The sequence below is a fragment of the Cavia porcellus genome, unplaced genomic scaffold (genome assembly GCF_034190915.1).
Source record: "Cavia porcellus strain 051 isolate PalLab524CR breed Dunkin Hartley unplaced genomic scaffold, mCavPor4.1 scaffold_26, whole genome shotgun sequence".
Lineage (NCBI taxonomy): Eukaryota > Metazoa > Chordata > Mammalia > Rodentia > Caviidae > Cavia > Cavia porcellus.
Window position 1 is genome coordinate 6,575,678 of NW_026947509.1, and position 21,758 is coordinate 6,597,435.

The window sequence follows — 21,758 nt, forward strand, 5'->3', positions numbered from 1 at the left end:
CCTTGCTGCCTGCCGCTTTCTGGCAGCCCCAGGCCTCTGCACCAGTCTCCTAACATCTTCAGGCTTCCACTCTTGGCCACCTTTGCTTGTCTTCAGTGGTAGTCAGAGAAACGTCTAAGACAAGGTGGATCGCAGCTTCCCTCTCTGCAACCCTGTGTGGCTTTTCATGGCTTGAAGGAGAAAATCCCCACATAGCTTATTAGGCCCCAAGGCTCTGCCTCCTGCCGCTTCTTGGACCTCATGTTCCTGTCGTCCTCCCGCCCCTCCGTTTCTTCTCCTTCACTTCTTCACTCCTTCATAAGCCAGAGGAGCCCATCTGCACCTGCGGTCTTCACCTCACAGTTTGCTGTGCCTCGGGTGCTGGTGGCAGACCTTGCATGCTGTGGCATCTTGTCGTTGGCAGCTCAGCTGGCCCGTCACCTCCTCGGGGCAGCCTTTTCTGATCACCCACCTAAGGCACCCAGTATAACCCCTTCCTTCCACTGCTATTCCCAATCACACCATCCTGCTCATTTTTACCACCATCTACACTGTCTAGTATGGTGGCAGTGAGCTGCACGGAGCCCTTGAAATGTGGCTGGGGCAGCTGAGGAACTGAACATTTAGTTCCTTGTGAATTCAAATAGTCAGATGTGGATGATGACTGGGATGTGGGGTGGCACAGCTGTCAGTGCTGAAACTCAGGCTCCTACAGATTGAATGCTTGTCTGAGGCCACAGAGTATAGCAGACCCCAGACACTAACGGTCCCATCAGCGGGGGTGGTGGTAATCATGTTGCATTATCGATATTAATTTGCATTCTGTTATATGCTAGTGACTAATAGTTTATCACTCTTAAAATCAAATTCTTACGTTTATATATGTTGCTGCTATTGTGCCTGCCATCATTCATGTAGAAAATAAATAGGAAGAAACTCAGCAAACCCCTTTGCAAAACGTATATTTTAACCAACATTTAAAATGATGTATTAAATTACAAATAAAAATTGGAAAAATAGCTTGTTACATAGTTTACTTGAGATTCTTAGAATAACCGTGGCTTTGGATTTCTATAGTCATCTTTGGCTTTTACAAAGCTGGTTTTATAAAGAGCTCTTCATTAAGAAAATCTGAACTTAAACTTTTGTTATAGCATAATTTTAGAAAGTAAAAATGAACTTGGAGCTCAGGGGCACAGTTCAGAGGTACAGTATATACTGCACTGTACCTCTGCACAAAGCCCTGTGTTCAATCTCCAGCACCCTTACCACTACCAAAAGAAAAAAGCAGATCAGGGAGGACCTCAGGTAAACTGTTGCTGGTGTGGGTGGTTTTGCTTTTCTGCACCTTATTAATGTTATGAATGGTTACTTTTTTGAGAAACAAACTCTTGAGATAATTTTAGTTTTTGTCTGATTCAGTTTTAATTTGTTAATGCAACTGGCGCCTAGAGAATATATAAAAACCAGAGAATTATACAAGCTGATCAGCTATTAGTGGTACCCATATGGAGCACCCAGAGTTTGATACCACTGTCTCCCATTGAACTTGAGAATAACAGTGTCTTTACTTTACTTTGTACCCTGTGTATTAAATTTTAAATGAGTGGTATGTAGCTTCAAAAGATCTTGATCGCTACTTTTCCCAATGTTCACACCAGTGTTAACTACTAATGGTTGTTTCTATAAATCAGGTAGAATTTTAGACTTGAAATCTAGTCTTACAATTTTGAAATTGTAGGATTGCGTATTATTAGTACGAGTCCCTTTTTATGAGTCCCTGTTGGAGTCTGCCTAGGTCCCCAATCCCCCAAACAAGTGCATGGCAAAGGCCCAAAGGAATGAGACAGGCAGCGTGGCCTTTAGGACTCCAGGAGGACTAAAATCCTTTGCAGAGTTCGTAACTGCTAGCCGGTGGCTGACTGACCCTGGGCAGCCCGTATTTAATCAGAACAAGCAAGGAGTTGAGTGGAAAACACAGGAAACCTGAGCAGGATCTTGGGCAGAGTTCAAGGACCCCTGGGAGCATCAGAGGATGCTAATTAAGGAAAACTATCCCGAAAGGCTCCAGGTGGCCTCAGCTGTGCCTGTCTTGCCCCTGAGGTGTCTCCTCAGTTCAGCCATGTCCAGGCCATGCCACAGCCCTGCACTCGTACTCGCTTCGAGGGCTCCAAGCCCCCACTTAACTGATGGTGATATAATTTCCAGTGAGACTAATTTCTGGGTCAGAGCCTTGTGAAATTGACATTTGAGTTGGACAGTGAATAAATATGTGTGCAGATGGAGACAGAACATTTGGTCATACCTTTAGTTTTTTAATATTACATATCTCTTTAACTTGCCTTATAGTAAAATAACTTCCTGTTGGTGTACTAAAAATATAGAACAGCTTTCTTCTTACCTCTTTTACCAAACAAATAGAAGATAGGGCATATAGCAAATAATATTGGAGTTAGGAACGGATGTTATGTTTGTATGTGATCACTGATGAAAATGCTCTTGTTGCTTGACAGTTCTTTCAACACAAATGTATGTGTCAGCTCCTGTCCATCACGTATCTAGTACTAGACGCGCCCCTAGCTACCTGGTGACCAAAAATATTCTCATATGTTCTTTTAGTTGGGCTTTAGAATTAGGTATTACGTTCTAAAACAAAGCCAAGGCCATGCTGTGTTTTTGATGAACATTGTCTTAAGTTTAGCTATTAAAGAATGGTTGACATTTAGCCTTTTTTTCCTTTAAGCCAGATATATTGGTGGATAAAAATTGTGCATACTAATAGTATACAGTGTGAAGATTTGATTCATGATTAGATTGTAGTTAATGCATCCGTCACTTCACCTGCTTCTGAGTTCAGCATTTTTCAGTTCTACATATAAGCTAGGGCATCCAGTATTTGCCAGGATATTTTTCTTTATATCTTTTGTGTCCTTTAGCAGTCTTTTTGCTGTGCACATAAATTGTATATGTCTAAGATATATGTGTATAGATACATTATTAAGTTTATTTTTCTTGAGGGGTGTGGTGGCTCACGCCTGTAATCCCAGCACTCAGGAGGCTGAAGTGGGAGGATCGTTGTGAGTTCGAGACCAACCTGGGCTACAAAGGGAGCCCAAGGCCAGCCTGAACTGCATATCGAGACACCGTCTCAAAAAAAAAAAAAAAAAAAAAGACAACAAAAAATTTATTTTTCTTATGTCCAAGTTCCACTCACCAGTTTTCAAAATTTCTGATGGCTATGTTTCTTGTCTTTATTTCTTCTTTTGCATAGGAGCTATATAAGGGTACCCTACCCTGTGTAAGGGTTTCTAAGTGATCCTTGGCTTGTTGTCGTTTTGCTTCGTGGGTTTGTAAAGTCCGTGTGTTTCTGCTGTTCAGATGTTGTGTGCAGGCTTGTTGTTTGGCTGATTGTTAATGTTTGTAAATGGACTTTGGACCTAAGAAGATGCTGTTTTTGGTAGCAGACACAACTGTTCTGTGTGCAGCTCTGATCTCTGCTGTAGCGGCTCATCGTTTTGCTGTTTAACTTGCTGTGTTAATAGATGCTGTAATTGGGGTTAAAACTGGCAGCAGCAGCAGCAGCAGCATGCTGGTTTCAAAAGACTGCCTTAAGAGGCCAGGGATTTAGCTCAGTGGCACAAGCGCCTGCCTGGCAAGTGCGAGGTCGTAAGTTCGAGCCCTGGGACCAAAAGAAAAGGAAAAAAACACCTGCCTCAGATAGCATACATGGCACTGATGGTGATGCACTGGGAAACTAGGAGATGAGATGGACGAGGCCCTGGTCCTCCACTTTTCCCCCGAGTGTCCTTGAAGGAGTAGAGGCTTGCCTCAGGGGAAAGCTGGAGTGCTTGTTTACTTTTATTACTTTTTTAACAAAGATGCTGATGTTGAAGGTGTGGAGGGGTTTTTTCCTCCTGAAATATAAAAGTAAATACAGCAAGAATTCTAAGTTAATACATTTTTGTCACTGGGATTCTAACATTTTGTCTTCTATGATGTGTGGCGTAATTCAGTATCAGCTGAGTGCCCACATTTGTATGATGTTCCCATTGCCAAGACACCTGTGTGGGGTTGTGTCTGAGTCAGACGTTCATCTCTATTTTAGGAATGGTTATTATGAAATAAACAATGATAAATATTCTTGCTATGTATTTTTTCCTTTACTGTGGATCCAAAATGTTCGTGTCCTTAAAGAATACTATTAAAATCATCAGGCTTTCTCTGTGCATACGTATTTAAAGTGAAAGACAAAACTGTAACAGCGAAGTTCAGCTAGTGGAGGAAGAGTCAAGGAAGACTTGGCTTCTCTAAAACATGCAGAATTGGCGTAGCTGGCAGTTTCACATACCTTCAGTTGTGTTCTCCTTCATCTTACTAGCCTGGTTACGTCTCCCTGTTACGTTGGATAGAAGGATTATAAGAAACAATTAGAAAAGTTCTTTTTAAAAATGCATAGTACGGGGCCGGGGAGTTAGCTTAGCGGCAGAAGCACCTGCTCTGGCAAATGTGAGGTCATGAGTTCGATCCCCGATACCAAAAATAAAAATAAAAGTACATAATGTAAAGCACCTGCCTGGTAAGCACAAAGTCCTGAGTTCAATTTCCGGTAACACCCCCCACCCCGCAAAAACTCATAAAAATACATAATATAATATATTATTGCTGTTTACTCAGTGACTTCCTTTGAAAAGCAAATAGGAGAACAGAACATACAAATTTTCTTTTTGGAAGTTTTTGTTTGTTTTTCTAGGTGGCCTAATGATAGGCTTAAGATTTCTAGGTTTTTGGAAAACCATGTTTGTTTTCATGAACTTTTTCGAGCAGCCTTCCTGGACCAGGAGGATATGATATATTTTCTACTTCAAGGTACTTCTGGCCTGTGATTTCATGAACCAATAGCCAGGATCTGCTGCTTTATGATATCAGAGTTCATGTATTGAGGAACGGCTATCATGAAAATCCTAGAACTTCTACGAAAAATCAAGCCTGATTTAATGGCACTGGTTGGAAAGAACCATTTAAAAATTCTTGTTAAAAATGAGGTCGCTTTTTGCCACCTTATTTTATTTTTTTGGTACTGGGGATCAAATTTGTGACCTCACACTTGCCAAGAAGGCACTTATGCCACTAAGCTAAATCCCCGGCCTATACTATGCATTTCTTTAGCTAAGCTAAATCCTGGCCCTAGTCAGCTTCTTTTAAATTATAAAAATTATTTTTAATTGTAAAAATTACATATTTTACAGAAATATGCTAATATGAACATTATTTCCTACTGTTTCCATAGAAATAGAAAAAGCTTAATAGTTGAGAAGCACCGAAAATTAAGAATGCTCCTTTATTCTTTTTTGTTGTTTACTTTGTGCTGCGGTTCCACTTTACCTGAGCCAGGACAAGCCAGGGAAAGGCTGGCTGCACCTTCTGTGTGACTCATGAGTCACAGGCTCTAGACGTCTTCCTTTTTATAGAAGCCGGTGCATTATTATATCTCTTTCTTGTCTCAGAACGGAAATGAATTTGCCTCTGTGCTAAGGAGATCTTTTATAGACCGTGGAAATTAAATTAGGTTTTGCTTTTCCTGACATTCAATGGTTGCAGTTTCTCATTTAGGTTTTGATCTTTACATATTCATCCAAATACTGTCAAATTAATCATCCACCTCTGGAATTCAATTTCCCTTCTCGCTTCAGGTTCTTGTTAAATGAAAACATGCGCTTAGTGTATGGGGACAGACTGTTCAGGCACAGATCAGAACCACAGGCTCGGGATTAAACAGCCACAGAAAGCAAGCACTGCATCTGTGATGTAAGCTTTGCTACTAGAGTAGTTCATTCAATGGAAATACTCCTAAATGTGACATCTGTGAATTTTGTTTTAATGATTGAAATAAAATGTTATTTCTTTGCGGTTTTCATTTATCAAGTAACAGGCAACAGTTTCTTTAATACTAGCATAATCTAAGCTCTTATGAGGAAAAGTTCTGCTCAGTAAGAAAGTGTAATATTTTGTGTTTTGAAATTCCTGGTTTATTGTCTGAGACGAAACATTTGGCTGTATATTCAAGAGTAAGAGCAAGATTTTACGGTTATATGGCCAGATATTCTAGATCTGGTCAAAACAGTGCTGTTCAGTGAGGGGTGTTTACAAACTTTGTCTTGCTCTTCTTTTTCTTATCACATAAGTTAATTGGATGTTAATTTATTAACTTTAGATTTTAACTGATTTTATGATTAAGATGTGTTATGCAACAATAGTAAAGGATAATTTCAGGAAAGTATTTTAAAGTGGGAAACTTGAAAGATTCAAACTGAATATGCAGTGAGATTCCTGATTTTTTCTGGACTTTCCATAAAGAATGGCTAAAAATGTAAAAAATAAATTTTAAAGGAAATTCACCCCTTCATAAAATCTAGGAGTGGGGAGACAAAAATTCAAAACTAAGTCTGGAGTCTTACGCACCTGAAGTGCTGTTTTTGTCAGTAGGTTTGTACAGGAACTGAGGTTTCAAAAAAAAAAAAATACTCCAGTTAAAATATGAGTATTTAAGATCCCCGCTGACTGCTAGGATGCTGTCCTGCAGTCACCCCGTCTGTGAACAGCTGTTCTAAGGCAGCCTCTGCACACCAGTGACACTGCAGGTGACAGGACCCGAGCAGCACTCTCATCTTCTGTGTAGATTTCTCCAGGGAATGGTTATTTGCTGTTTCGGCATAACTGGCTTTATTCACTGTGGGCAAAAAGGATATTTGCACAGTGGAGCCCAGAGACTGAGTCAGAAGGCTGCAGGGTTCATTTTATTCTTCATAGGCACCGTGTTATTCGGGACCTCAGTGGCCTTTGTAATTATTTAGCCCCATGGAGAAATTTGAGTTTTGAAAGTTACACATATTTGAACAAGCAAGTTAATTTCCATTGATGCAGGACCATTTGTTAGTAAGGCTGAAAGTTTTGTCTTGAGGTATTGGAATGCATGTTGTGTGTACAGGTGTCTGTGTGTGTGTGTGTGTGTGTGTGTGTGTGTGTGTATGTGTGTGTGTGTGTAATGTGAAGATCTTGTAATCCACATTGCGCCATCTACTCTGCACCAGATCTCCCAAGGATCTTTTCTTACACAATCAAATTCTGATCCTTACACTGGAATTAGAACAACATATTGACCAGGTGCAGTGGTGTATGCCTGTAATCCCAGCACTTGGGAGGCTGAGGCAGGAGGATCACTGCAGTTTGAAACCAGCCTGGGCTACACAGTGAGTTCAAGGCCAGCTTGAACTGCACAGTGAGATGCGGTCTCAGACAAAAAGGAACAAAATATCTTATTTTCCCTATTATTTCTTAATAAAAACTAAAGCTAAGAATTGATACTTTTTAATTATTTTGTGTCAGTTAAAAGGAGTGTAACAGAATTATATATATTATAGTGTGGTAGAACAGTTTGAAAAATATGATTTTGCTTTTAAGTTAAAGTCTGTATATAACAAAATTTCAAAATAAAGTTTTATTTTTATTTCTGTTGAAATACAAAGGGCTTAGAATAAAAAACTTGTTCATTATATTTAAAAATACTAATTCACATGCAGCTGGTTTAATGGATCTGGATAATGAAGCGTTTGGCTGAGAAGGTTCTTTTCAAAGCCTTGCGTTATCACATACTTACTGTTTATAATGCTACTGAAGTACTCGTGTGTGTGTGTGTATGTGTGTGTGTGTGTGTGTGCGCGCGCGCACACACAGACAGAGCATGGTGCTGCACTCCTGGAGCTCAGTAGTTGTGTGGACAGGACATACCTTTGTGTTAAACAAGACAATCACAAGCCAGCCAGCCACGCCACACATGCGCTCAGTGTACACTCAGCTCTGAGAGAAGCCTGTGAGTGCACTAGTCTCACAGGAGGGACAGACCGGTGGGTGGCAGGACACTGAGGGAAGAGTTACTGGGAGCCTTGCAGAAGCTGGGGTGGAGACATGAGGCTGCCAGAAGATGCCACATGGCCACCCGGGGGCCAGGCAGAGGAGCTGCTGAGATGGCTTCACCGGCTGCTGGGCCTTCACTGGCCTCCCTGCTGTGCGCAGCAGTTCAAGAGCCGCTGCTTCTCAACTCCAGTTTGCTTATTCGGAAGTCGAATCAGTAAGAAATTAAATAAACTGCCCAATGTCAGATGGCTTTGTAGGGTTAAAGCCAGGAATCCAACCCAGGCACCCTGATGCCAGGACCTGATTTTTTGTTGCTCAGGCACAGTTCTGAGTGCAGCTGCACGTTTGGGATGCATTGGTGCAAAGCAGGGTGTGCTCTGAGTGTGCAGGACACTGGATTTCCACGGTGGTAGGCCGCATAATGCAGGCCATCTTAACTTCACGTTGTTAGGGCTCAGCACTCAAGTGTGTGTTGAACATACAGTTTGATTACCTATAACCCTGATCGGTGATCAGCTCAGAAACACTGCTGGCATTGATGGGAGAACCTCATCCTTCCTGGAAGGTTATCAGGAGGAAAACAGCCCAAATAAAGTCCTCTGTACGAATGATATTTATTAGATGCCCACATGCTGTTTCTTCCATATAAACCATCTTTTTTCTCCTAAAGAATGTTCTTGCCCTGCTTGCATATGTTGATGACACAAAAAATAACTTCAGTAAAGTGCTGAGATTTTGACCTTTGTCACAGCTGTCAAGAGAGGCGATAGCTGCTAAATGGCAGCAGAGTGATTTCTACAGCACTTAGGAGGCATAGAAATGGTGTCATTGCACTGAGTGGAAGTGGCCAAGGGCAGAGTCCGGTTTGTAAGATGCCCTTTCGGGTTAGGGTCAGCCTGGAATGCGCTTCTTCGTAGTGTTCCACCTGGACTTGAAGTTCCAGAGCAGCCAGGACGCCATCCCCTTAGCTGAACCATGCACCTTGTCACCTTCCTCACCTGTTTCGAGCCTCACCTCTTTGGGAAAGAGTGTTTGTGGGGTGGCAGGAGACACCTGGTTAAATTCACTTTCCATGGGCAGTGAGGAAAGTGCAAACCTCCGCCTCTGAGATCCCTCAGGCCTGCTCTCCTGGACAATCCGAATTGTGGCACAAAGAGGTGCCGGGTCTCTGCAGGGGTGGGAAATCCGAGTTGCTGCTGTCTGCTGCCTGGTTGTGTGAGTCACTTGTGAATTGAGTCAGGTACTGTGTTTGTCAACACAAAGGAGAAATACGACATTTTACAGTTTTGTTGTGTGCAGCACCCACATCCAGCCTTCATGGTTATGCACTTGAGCTGAGCTCTTGAAGCCTGTTCAGTTTTGTAATCCTGGTGCTCAGCACAGTGGCCAGTGCAGGAGGGCCGGAGTTTGCCGTCACAGAGTGAAGGATTAACTGACCTTCCCGATGCGTGCTAAAGGCAGCGTGGCCTTTTCCAATGTTGTTTTAATCCGATGCAGACACTTTCAAAAGTGAACCAGGGACGTAATTTCATGAGACTGTAGAGTCTGACGCTGTAAAAGAGATGGCCTGATTGTCTGCTGTTAGCCCATAATGAAACAATTGTTTCTGGTGCAGTGGGGAAATGAGTAACACTGCCTAATTGAGTTAAAATGCCAAAGAACAAATTGTAATTTTCCAAGTTAAAAAGAAATGGGGGAAATGGAGGGCTGGAGCGAGTCTCAGGATCCAGGGAATGCTACCACTTTAAAATACAAGGGCACATTTGTGTGACCTTTGGTGGAAGTCTCTGCGTAGCCTGACCTCACACCCTGAGCTGTAGCAGAAGTAAGCACAGCACAGTTCCCAGGAGCCTGGGGCTCAGGGAGGCCTGACTCCAAGTCCCCAGCCCTGGCACGGTCTTAGTGAAGCTACTTAAACTTCTAAGGGATCCTCAGGTTTCCCGTCATGAAGTAGGGGTGACGCGCTGTCTCCAACGTCCACACAAGTCCAAGGCTGGAGTTCCTCAGGAGTGTGGGAATGGTCAACACATGTTCATCATGTGAGGTGCGTTTTCCTGCCTCTGTATTTTCTTATTCATGGTGACCTTTTTCCCAAGTATGTTCGAAAAGCTACTAGCAAATTTTTATTAGTACATGTTTGCTGTGCGACATTACATTCTTCACAGGGAGGCAGTATGTAGTGTTTCTTTCTTTTTTAATTTTTATTTTAAAGGGGGTAAAATTAAACAGAACAAAATAGGACATAAAGCAATATAAGAGATACAAATTTCAAAGCTATTCAACCTGCAATCTTTACTATCTATCATATTGTCTCTTGTTTTCTTTCAAATAGTTGTCCATGTCTCCGCATGCAGAGAATTCATACAAAACAACATAGTATAAAACTGATCCAAACAGAATGAGGAAGGTGTTTTAGGTCTTCAAAACCAGACAATAGGGAAGTCACTAATGGCTGTCGTAGAGTCTCTCGTTTTCTTCAAAGTAGCTGTCCATACTTTCATATATATTGAAGTTCAACAAAACAAAATATGCAGTGGGGAGGTGTTGCTTGGTTTCCTGGTGCTCTAGGTCCCAGCATGGCGCGGGTCCCAGGAAATGCCAGAGGCTCCCATCCTGGGCCACCAGAGCCTGCCACGCTTACAGCCGCTCACCGGGGAGGGAGGGGTTGCTTCCAGCTGTTTCTTTTAATGAATTGACCATTTCACTGCCCAAGTTCTGAAATGGCCAACAGACCATAGAAAGACATCTCTTTAGGCTCCTGCTTGAAATCAGCAGCATCAGGAAGCTGTCAGCCTTGACTCAGGGCCAAACTTCCTTTCTTTTTTTCTTTTTTTTTTTACTTTCATTTCCTCTTTCTTCCCTCATTCCCCTCTCTAGATCCCCTCCTCACTAGCAAAATATTTAAGCTTTCGTGTCGATTTATTTCACTTAACCTTATGGTCTCAAGGTGCATCCATTTTCTACCGATGGCTCAAGTTTATCCTTCTTTACAGCAGAGTAGTTCTCCATTATGTTGATGGGCACGTAGGCCACTTCCAAGGGTCAGCTACTGTGAGTTGTGCTACTATAAACATGGGTATACGTGTGTTACTGCAGTATATGTCTTTAACTCCTCTAGGAAGACACCCAGAAGGGGACTAGCTGGGTGAGGTGACTGACAGCTGGAGGTCAGTTTGTAACTTGTAGTCAGCGTGGTGCTAGGTGTGGATGACCACCTGAGAGCTGTTGCCGACACCGTAGAGAGAACTGGAGTGGAAGCGTTGTTGGTTCCCCTGGAGGAGCTTGTCCCGCTGGTTTTCCTGATACAAACTCACTGTACTCGTCATCAGAGGAGCTTGGGTCCTTGCTGTCACTGAGGATGGCTGCAGTTCTCTTCAGGGGAGCTCTGGTCCCTACCTTGAGGTCACTTCCTGGCTCCGGTGCAGATCCCTCAGCTGCTGGCACAGATCCTTCATTCCGCTGGTGCAGACTTTCTAGTTTCCACTGCTGACCTTTGGGCCTTCCCAGTGCAGATCCTTGATACAGACTTGCATGAGACGTTGTTGTGGGGTCTAGGCCAGTGAATCCAGCTGGACATATGGCCATGGGATGCAGGTCCCAGCTGGATTCACTGGGTCCCTATTGTATGGACAGATTTCCTGCAGTCTTTTGCATTTGTTCTTTGGGTGAATGTTACAAAAGAATTCTATAAACTATGTGACCTGTGTTAAATACTTTCCCTTCTAAACCTTGACTACAACATTGAGTCAAAAAGAATTTCCAGTTTTAACTTGCGTTTCTCTAATGGCTAGAAATACTGAACATTTTACATATGTACAGTATTGTATTTATGCTTTTTCTGAAAGTTGTTTATTCATTTCACTTGCCCATTTTTTGATTGCATCTTTTACTTTGGGAGTGTATGTTTTAATTCTTTGTATGTTCTAGATACTAGTCTTCTGTCAGAGGAATAACTGGCAAAATTTTTTCCCGTTTTGTAAGTTGTGTCTTCACTCTGTTAATCATTTATTGAGTAGCTTTTTAATTTCATGTAATCTTATTTGTGGATTCCTCATGGTACAGGCTTTCTGTTTAGAAAGGCCTTGCCTATCCCTGTGTCTTCCGGAGTTTAACTTACTTTATGTTCCGCAGCCTGTTTCTGTGTTAGTATTTAACCAATCAGTTTTGATTTTATTTAGTGAGTGATGAGAGCCCTGGGCCTAGCTTCAGGCTTCTGTATATGGATGACCAGTTTTCCTAGCACCATTGCTGAAGAGGCTTTCTTTCCTCCAGGGTGTGTTTTAGGCTCCTCTGTGAAAGACGAGATAGCTGAATGTTCCTTTACTCTGTTCCATTGATCCTCATGTCTCTTTTTGTGCTAGTGCTGTGCTGTTTTTTATCGCAGTAGCTTTGTAATGTAGCTGGAAATCTGTGATAGTGATGTCTTCTGCTTTGCTCTTGTGGCCCAGGATTGCTTTTGCTATTCTAGTTCTCTTCTGGTTCCATGTAAAGGTTTTAGGATTGGCGGGGGGCAGGGGTACTTCTCTGAGGATTGCTGTTGACATTTTGGGAGTCCAGCTACTTTTTGAAGACTCAGGGATGACTTGTGCATATGTATTTTGTAATCTAACCCTTTCTTGTCGTGTTCTTATAGTACTCCATTACAGAATTCACTGTGTATTACAATTACAGGTTTATCTATACTACACAAGATCACAGGTTCTTTAAGGAATATGCATTTTTCTTAGCTTCTACTACAGAGTGTACCACATGTATTTAACAGAGCATTTGTTAAATTGACTTGACTGTGGAGTGCTGTAAGTTGTGAAGTCTTAATCAGATGGGAGTGCTGCTCTGGGACTAATGTGCGTACCTAGCACTGTGATCAGCATGTTAGAAAGTAACTTTTAGGTATTTAAATGCTCTAGTTTAGACTATTACTATAAGTTGATTGTGTGGCAATTCTAAGTATTAGACTGCACAAAATTTTTTATCTCTGTAATTGATTTCAGCCACTTTTAAAATCAGGATGTGGAGGCTGGGGATTTAGCTCAGCGGCATAAGCACCTGCCTTGTAAGCAGGCAGTCGTGAGTTCAATCCCCGGTACCGATAAAAAGGAAAAAGACAATAAATAAATAAATAAATAAATAAATTCAGGATGTAAGTGAAAGTTCTGTTTGTTGCATTCCACTATAAGCCATTATGATCAGTTACATCTTTTAAGTTTATTTTTTCTCAGAATTTTAAAGCTGATTGCTTAAATATGTTTTATTTCTGTTTGTAACCATTATGTTTTAATGGTTGAATCTTGATGGCTGGCATAAAGAATGCACGTGTTTTATTAGTGCATAGATTTGGAAATTCGTAGGTCACATATTTCCTGATTGTTACTATGTGTAGCAGAACCCTAATGTAATAATGGTTTATCATCATTTTCTTCCTTCATGTCAGCGTTATACAGGGATTGAGTCTGTTATGTTCTGTGAAATATTTTAAGCCCTCTGTTTCATGTGAGTTCTTCTCATCTCTCTTTAAAATAGGTAAATCAGCGAGCTGGGAAGATGAGGGCTGGGGAGCGTGGGACGAGGCGGAGCTCCCAGAACTGGTAAGTCTCCTACAGGGGTGTGGCTGTGCTGTGTGGCAGAGGCGGTTCCCTGTGTAACCATGGTGACATGGGCTGCCACAGAAGAGGCTGTGTCAGGGCCATTTGGTGCTGACCTCATAGCATCTCACTAGGTCCCGTTCTTAGGGACCTCAGTGACTGTGGCCAAGTTGGTGTCTCAGTCCATGCTATAGCAAGATATTTGTGACTAAATTTATAGTGAGCAGAAAGGTAACTGGGTTCTGGGGCAGAGAAGCCCAGACTGAGAGGGCATCTGGTGAGGCCCGTGTAGCTGTGTCATCCCAGGCAAGGTAGAGACAGAGGGCACAAGTGTGTGCCAGCCTCTCCGCCGACAGACCCGTCCTGTGATGACGTCCCCACTCTGGGTGTAGATTCTAGAATTCACTCATTTACACAGCCTCGTGGCCTGGGGACCTCTAAGTAGGCCTCATCTCCCCAATGTTTCATCGGTGATTAAGCTTCTAACACATGCTTTGGGGAGACGTTTGAATTGGGATCGATGGGAGATAGGTGTTTGGGGATTTTTTTTACCCTTCTCATGAGTTACTCTTAGATTGTCACTTATCCACTCAACAAACATTTCTTGCACCCACTACATTGTGAGCATTTTAGTAGCTGCTGGGAACATAACAGTGAAGAAGGTGGACAGCGTCTTTGTGTGTGTTAATATCTTTTACCTGTGAGTTCTAGAAACTCTAATATAAGGGATCTTAAACGGCATGAGCTTTGTTAGCTCCGATAGAGAGTCCCAGGTTGGCTGAGTGACTCAATTGTCATCAGGTTCTTCTGTCTGTTGGATGTCTTATTTCTCATGTAGTGTGACAACGTATTTCTTCATCCATGACCAGAGAGAGGAGGACACTGGACTTTCCCTGACTCCTTGGGAAGGAACAGCTTTCCTAGAAGCCTCTGAGAAGCCTAGCCATCTATTTCCTTAGCCCATGGCAGGCCACAGGCAGTTTCTAAGCTGGTGAAGGGAGGGGATCTTTGATCAGTCCTGTCACTCACTCCCTGGTGAGGGAGGGGAAGGGGCCAGCTTTTCTCTGGCTCGGAGGGAGCCTTGATACTGGAACCAAAATCGATACTTTTTTCTTTCCTTTTCTTTTTCAAGGAAAGAACATGTATACTCGATTGGTCTTATTATCTGACTCCAAAAGCTTGGTCTTGATGGGGAGAGAAAGCGAGGGAGGGTGAAGAGAATCAGCTCTAGTTACACAGGGAATCAAGCCATTGTGTGAAGCAGTGATCGTGGGCCAGCTGTAGGCTGGGAGGTGGGGAGGCTTCTCAGGGAAAGCGGCCCTAGATCTGGAAGAGGTGAGCACCGGCAGAGGGGGTATTTTAAACCAGGACAGTGGATCACCCCAGAAGGAAACCCCACACTCATCAGCAGTCCCTCCCTGTTCTTCCCCATCCCCACCCTGACAGTCACCAGTCTCTGTTCTGTCTGTGGATTTGCCTGGAAGTAGAATTAGGCAGTCTTTTAAAAAAAGACTGGCTTCTGCTTACTCATAAATTAGAGGTTTTCATGGATTAACAGGACAGTTTTATCTTAGCTCATGGTTCCCGTGGTGTCAGCGCATGGCCAGCTGGCTGGAAGGCAAGAACAGCACAGTGGAAGAAAGTGGTGGGGAAATCTCCCACCAGCCAGGAATCAGAGCAGGAAGGCCCAGAGAGAAGGTGCTGGGGACCAGAAGGTCCCCTGTGAAGCCGCTCCCGGTGACCTGCCTCATCCAGTCCGTCCCATTTGGCTGGTGGCAGATTGATCCTCTTGATGAAGTTAGAAGTCTATGGTCTAGTTACTCCCCCAAAGCCCATTGACTCTGAGATTTTGGGAGGCATTTTAGGTCTAAACCATAACATTCTACCCCAGCTCCCAAAATTTCATGTCTGTCATAATGCAAAACACATTTAATCTGTCTCACGTGTCCCCAGAGTCATAACAGTTCCAGCACTGCTCAGCTGTTCACAGTCTCTTCTGACATCCCAGGCAGACTCTGAACTGTGAGCCCCTGTAAAATACGTAGCAGGTTACACAGCCCTGAGATACAGTAGTATTTACAGCTGAACCAGACACGTTAGGTACAGTAAAGCTGCTATTACTGTACAACTTTTACTGATTACGCTCAACTTGGGCATTTAACCAGCAGGCTCAGCTGCTGCGAACATCGAAGTAAATGTGACAGGTGCACAAACCCACGGTAGGGTAGGGCAGCTGGCATAGCTGCTCGGTTGGGAAGGTGAAGAACGGAAGGAATCTTCCCCCTCTTTTGGTGAGAAAACACAGCAAACTGAAAACCTGCTTTCCCCAGAGAGCAGCTGGCTGGGTTCACATCAGATATGATTCCAAGGACGGCAGACATGGGTGTCATGAAGGCAGCCCGTGGTGGCATCAAAGCCTTGCCAGTGACTCTAGTGATAACGTTCCCTTCCGCTGCTGCAGTCTCTATCTCCCTTGGGAAGTGTCGGGGGAGGTGGCAAGAAGTCAGGAAGAGCAACCACCGCCGGCTGAGCGCTGACCTGGAGGAGGCCACCCCGCTGCTGGGGAGTTTGGCAGAAAGCTGCCAGAGCTCCAGGGTACTTTTTATATCCTCAGTCCCTTAGCTCTTTGAGCATCTCTTCTCAAAGGCATCAGAGGATCAAGAGAGACGTAGTCCCTGGGATCTGGACCTGGCTTCTAAAGAAAGGAAATGTTGCTGTGAGTGTTTCTGAGTGTGAGGTGATAGCTTTTCAGAGGCTCAGTGAAGGCAGCAGCTTCTGGACCAGCAGAGCGGATGTCACTCCGGGTAGCAGTGTCAGCAGCAGTGGCCCAAGGAGTAAATCCGAGCCTTGAAAGATGATGAAGTGGGGACCTTGATGGCGGAAGGGTGCACGAAGGAGGAGGGAGGAGGCACACTGGCCCTGGGCCCACAGAGCACCCAGCACCCCAGGAGCTGTGAGTACAACATCTAACGTGGGCTGCGAAGCAGACTGGTGGCTCTGCTCTACTGCCACGTGTGTCCTAGGGACCTGGCTGCCACAGTGACCTCCATCTCAGCCCTTAGCCCGTGTGGCACAGTGACATGGGGATCCCTCACTGCAGAGGGCTTGGTCTCGTGTTGCTGGACAAAACTCGGCCATGCGGGGGCCACTTTGTGGTTGGGGAACAGATGTGCTGGTTTCTGTGTGTTTTTAGGAAGACAGTGTGAAACTTCAGCTTAGGACTGCCGGGACCCAGCAGCCACTCCCACATCCAGGCTGTGCTGCAGCCAGCACTTAGCCCTCCCCAGGCCACTGCGGGGTGTCCAGTCCCAGTCATGTTGAGAGGCCTGGGGACAGCTCCATAGCCTCAGACATGCATGGCCCGACAGGAGGCTGACATGTCAAGGCGGGAGAGGCCAGGCTCCTCTAGGCCTGGGGGCCACTTGTGCAGTCCCAGTCGGGGTGGCTCCCTGCCACCTGCGCTGCAAGCTGCTGTGGAAGCCTGTAGTTCTCCTGGAAGCGAGTGGTGATACCCAGGCTTGCTTTGTCTGCCTCTTCTCCTCTTCCGACACTAACCACTGCTCTGCAGTGAGAGTCACCAAACCCCTCTTGTTCCTGGGAGGTTTCTGGGCTGCAATCAGTTATAGCAGGCAGCGTGGGAATTTTCCATTCCGAAGAGGCTGGAATTTGTTCCGTTTTACCGGCAGTGGTATAATACACCATTATACCCATTATGGCTCAGGGGGTCAGCAGAGGATGAAAGTGTCCTGGCCATGTGAATGCCTGTTTATGGGCACAGGGCAGCCCCCCAGAGCAAAGAATTGTCAGCCCCACGTCAGGAGTGCTGAGGTCGGAAGCTTTGGGGTGGCTCGGGGCTCTGCACAGCCCTTGGAGTCCTTCTGCCTGTGTTTTACTTCTCCATAATTTCTTTAGAAAGACCTTGTGCCTTGTGCCACTTGAATTTTGAAAAGGCCTTAAGATCTTTCATTTGAGAATTTCAGACTCTGATTTGGAAAACGGCCTAACCAGTGCTTCCCATGCAGTATTCGAGCAAACCGTAGGGTTTGGTCTGGGTGCCACTAGCTTCCCCAGCTCGCTGTTCTCTGTTTTGTGTGGTGTAATAAAATGTCCTGCTCTTCCCCCACCCCAAAAAGAAAGGTGGAGAGCACTGGGCATTCCATGCTGTTAGCAGACTGAGAGAAAAAAATCCTAGTCATCGTGTACTTTTGTGTTTCAAGATTGCTGAAGCGTTTGTGTCTTTTGCCTTAAAGCCTAGGTGAGCATTTTATTTCCGTGATGCAGGGACAGGCTACTGCGCCTCACATGGATGCACTGCCTGCCCTTGCACAGTAGCTTGCACTGCAGGGTGTAAATTCCCTCCAAGTTAACAGAGTGACAAGAGCGGCGTGTGCCGTGAAAGGTGAGCTGCGTGTTCTGATGTGAAAAGCTTTGCACATCTACTCTGGGTGCTGCTGTGGCTGATCACGCCAAGAGCTGACACCCCAGACATGTGCTGCTGTGCTTACCGGTGAGTGTTACCAGCTTGAGGAGCCAGCTGTACTAGGAAGCCTGGTCACGCTGCTGCCCTTTCACTGCCTTGTGCACGTGGAAAACATGGAGTGAGCACTGGGCAGATGTGCAGGCTGGGCGTGCGGTGTGATCCTGGCCATTCAGTGTAACTGCAGGGTAGCTTCTGTGCTTCTTCCTGCAGACTAAGAAAGGAAGTGCAGGCTAGACCTCAGGCTCGTCCTCCCTCTCTCCCTTCCCCAGCAGGAATCGTGGCTGCCTGGCTCCTAACTTGAGTGACTGACCAGGTGCTGGCTGCTGGGGACGTTAGTGCAGTCCCTGCAGTGGTGAGCTGGGGTTTTTCTCTCTCTTTTTAAATGTCATGCCTCGCTTGGGAAATTAAGCACTTTGTCAGTTGATGGTGTTATTTTAGGATCACCAGCTTCAGGGGAGCATGCTTAGTAACCAGGGGCCACGTTGCTGTGGGGAGGTTTTCCAGAAACCTGACTGGTAAGCAGATGTCCTTAAGGCCCGAAACTGAAGGCAGTGCCCCACCTGGCCCACCTCAGAGGTGGCGCTGCTGTGTGCTAGGTTTTGTTTTATCAAACACGATACCTAAGTAATACTCCTGTGTGATTTCCCCTGCCTGGGACTGCTGTTGGAAAGCAGGGCCCTACTTGCCTGAGCGTCCAAACCCTGGCATAATCAGGGTCTCTGACCCTAAAGGGGCGGGCAGCTGTGAGGCAGGGTTCCTCTGGGAGAGACTCCTGCAGCAGAAACTGGCTAACTTTATCCTTAGGGAATCATTTCCTCCCTAATGTTTCTGTATAAAGTAACATTTAAAAATCACCAAGCTAGAGGCTGCATCCCTAAAATGTGGACTTTGAATAAAATGAGATTTTGCTAATATTACTGTTCTCTTCCTGTCTTCCAGGGAAGGGTAGAGTACAGCCTCCTTAGCTCACCAGGTTTGAAAGAAGAAAGTCCTTAGTCTGTTCATTGGCTAGTGTTTACTCTCAAGGGCGAGGGTTGCCATGGGTTTCCAGAGAGCTGAGGCTGCTTACTTGGAGCTGTTCTCAAGCTGTCCTCTGAGCCCTATTTTTGTTCTTTCCACTTTTCTCTGATGGCATCCCGGCAGGAATAATTTGTCTTTCCTGGGATTGCTGTGGGAACGAACATTTTTAACTGGGACAACTTTGTTTTTACAATTTCTTAAATTTTGTCAGTCCTAGTAATGCATGCTTATGAAAAGTTTTTAAACAGCATAAAATTGTAATCTTTTTTTAAATGAAAGTGATCTTATCATTCTTTCCTCACTTTCCAGTTGAATAATTCAATCTAAAAGATGCTAGGTGGGGCCGAGTAGAACAAGGATATTCATGACATAAAACTTAGACCCTGCAAGAGAACAAACCAGTGATCTTGCTGCTTCACAGCAGGAAATTCTTACTTGGAAAAAACAAGCCACTGCAAAGTACATTGGGAAAAACTATTTACATTGTTATGAAAAGGGCCGATTTTCCTTCTTGTAAGGAGAGTGTACAATAATTAGGCAAAAAGCAGCAACCCAGTGGGAAATCTACAGTGGAAAGCAGCAACTTGTTCATAATAAATTCACATAATTGTTATGCAAATGAGAAATTTTGTTACGCATAGGAGAAAATGTGTGTTCTCATTGATAACAGAAATGCAGTTTTAGGGGCTGGGGATTTAGCTCAGCAGCATAAGCACCTGCCTTGCAAGCAGGCGGTCGTGAGTTTGATCCCTGGTACCGATAAAAATGAAAAAGACAAAAAAAAAAAAAAAAAAAAAAGAAATGCAGTTTAAAAGCCTACGAAAGCATAAAAACATCAGTACAAAGACCAAGTGAGCAAAATAGGGAGAGAGTGGGCACTTTTTATTTATTGGATTCACAAAGATCAAGAGTTAAAACCTCTTTCACAGGGGGGCATTACTCTACCATAAAGAAGGATCCTCTGAGTCCCACATAGGACCCTGAGTGCACCCTGAGCCATAATGTTAGGTGAATAAAGTAGGCACTCGGGGTTCAGTGATGAGGGAGGGGGAGCAGGATCGAGCGGGGTGGGGGGGATGAGAGAAGGTTGAGTTGTGTCATGTGCACGTGCCAACTCCTCACCAGGAACATGACCATCATGTCCTGCAACTGCGAGCTACCAAACACCAGAAATGGGAGAACAGGAACTGAAACGCCTTTGGAAACATCTGTGGGAAAGCAGGCACTTTCCAGACTTACATCTCATGCGCAGTATGTGTAGAGCTCAATTTGAGAACATCCAGCTGCTTATTAATGCACGTCCCCTTGACCCAGCTGTTCCACTCCCAGGGACTCAGCTGTCCCCACAGAGATGCACTGCCAGGCTCCTGCAGTGACTCACTGCAGTATGATTTTAACAGCAAAAGTGACCGACAGCACAAAAAGCCCATCAGTAGAGGCAGTTAACCCTGAAGGATCTGAAACCTGGAGCAGTGTGGGTGGCCACTGACAGTAAATCAGCCAGGTGTGGAATGGAGGCTGGGCTGTGTGCTAAGCGGGGAAGGTGAGAGAAGCGTGCTGTGCTGTGACACTGTCCTGGGAGCGGAAGGGTAAGGATCCACTCGTGCACACGCAGAGCACCTCCGGGAACACGCAGGGACGAGGAGCGCGGTGGCTGGTGCGTAGGGACGTGGGTTTTCCAGTGCAGACCTGCTTCTGCAGTTCAAGTTGTAACCGTGGGACTTGACCCATGTGGTAAATGTGCAGTTAGAAAGCAGCATTCTGCAGGTCAAATAAAAACCAGAAGCATCACAGACTTACAGATTCTACAGGCGTGCAGTCATCAGGTGATGTTTTTCTCTTCATCCAACTGAAAGTTCTCCAGTTTTGCAAGGAGACCTGTTTATCAGCTCACTCTACTGAATCATTCCTGGAGTGACCCAGAGTGGCACTCTTCTAGTGCCACGCCTGTTTATATTTAAATTTCATCCTCAAAACTATTCATATTTAGAACTGAGATTTATTGTATTTCATTTGTTAGTCATCTTTGAATGTTTTGAAAAGAAATAGAAAACTGTAAAAGAATCCCTGCCAGGGAGTTAACTCAGCACTTGCTGGGGATTTAGCTCAGCGGCATAAGCGCCTGCCTTGCAAGCAGGCAGTCATGAGTTCGATCCCCGGTACTGATAAAAACAAAAAAGACCAAAAAAAAAAAAAAAGTGAGGTCCTGAGTTCAATTCCTGGTAGCCCCCCCCCCAAAAAAATGAGACCCCCCCCCACCAGAAACAACAACAAAGGGAGAACTTTGCATTCCCCTTTGTTTCCCCTAGCCCTCAGGCAGGCAGCAGAGTCAGACCCTTCTGTGTGTTTGCACTTGTAGTGATTGCACTTTTACTGCAGGAGGAAGAAGGAAGCACTTGTGAGACTCAGAAGACTTCCTGGCTCCAGGGCTGCGTTCTGTCCTTGTCTCCAAACAGTGACCTTATGGTCATAGCGCGGGAACAGAAGGCTGTGTTTCTAGTGCGTGAGTAATGGTTATTTTGGGGGACCTTCATTTTCATGCGTAGGCCAGAACAGAAAGGTGCTTGGGTGGAAAGATAAAGGGGCTTTCTACTGTATGTATCACCAGTGGCATCCATGGACTCTGTGACACTTTTCTTCTTCCTCCCCATGGTCTGTCTTCTTCGTCCACTTTCTGTTTTGACTTCAGCTGGTTCCCCGTAGCGCCTCAGAGCAGCACTGGGTGTTTTCCAGTGCTTGCAAGAAACAAGGTCAAAAGCCCCCCTGTTTGTGAATTTTATTTTCTT

At 44.8% G+C, this 21,758-nt stretch overlaps 1 protein-coding gene and 1 non-coding gene across 4 annotated transcripts in view; one reads left to right on the plus strand and one right to left on the minus strand.

The window, feature by feature from the left end:
- Rab3gap2 (RAB3 GTPase activating non-catalytic protein subunit 2) overlaps positions 1–21,758 on the plus strand; it is a 60,035-nt gene that overhangs the window by 2,058 nt on the left and 36,219 nt on the right. For 2 of the 3 annotated variants that reach the window (XM_063236691.1, XM_063236689.1), the window contains exons 2-3: positions 13,411–13,475; positions 21,352–21,475. In XM_063236691.1, the coding sequence (XP_063092761.1) occupies positions 13,411–13,475; positions 21,352–21,475 (189 nt within the window). Of the gene's footprint in view, positions 1–13,409; positions 13,476–21,351; positions 21,476–21,758 lie in introns of those variants that run through there. The other variant, XM_063236690.1, reaches the window with a different exon arrangement.
- On the minus strand, positions 10,564–10,699 carry LOC111758216 (small nucleolar RNA SNORA2/SNORA34 family). The gene has a single exon (XR_002792437.1). It is a non-coding gene; the product is annotated as a small nucleolar RNA SNORA2/SNORA34 family (small nucleolar RNA).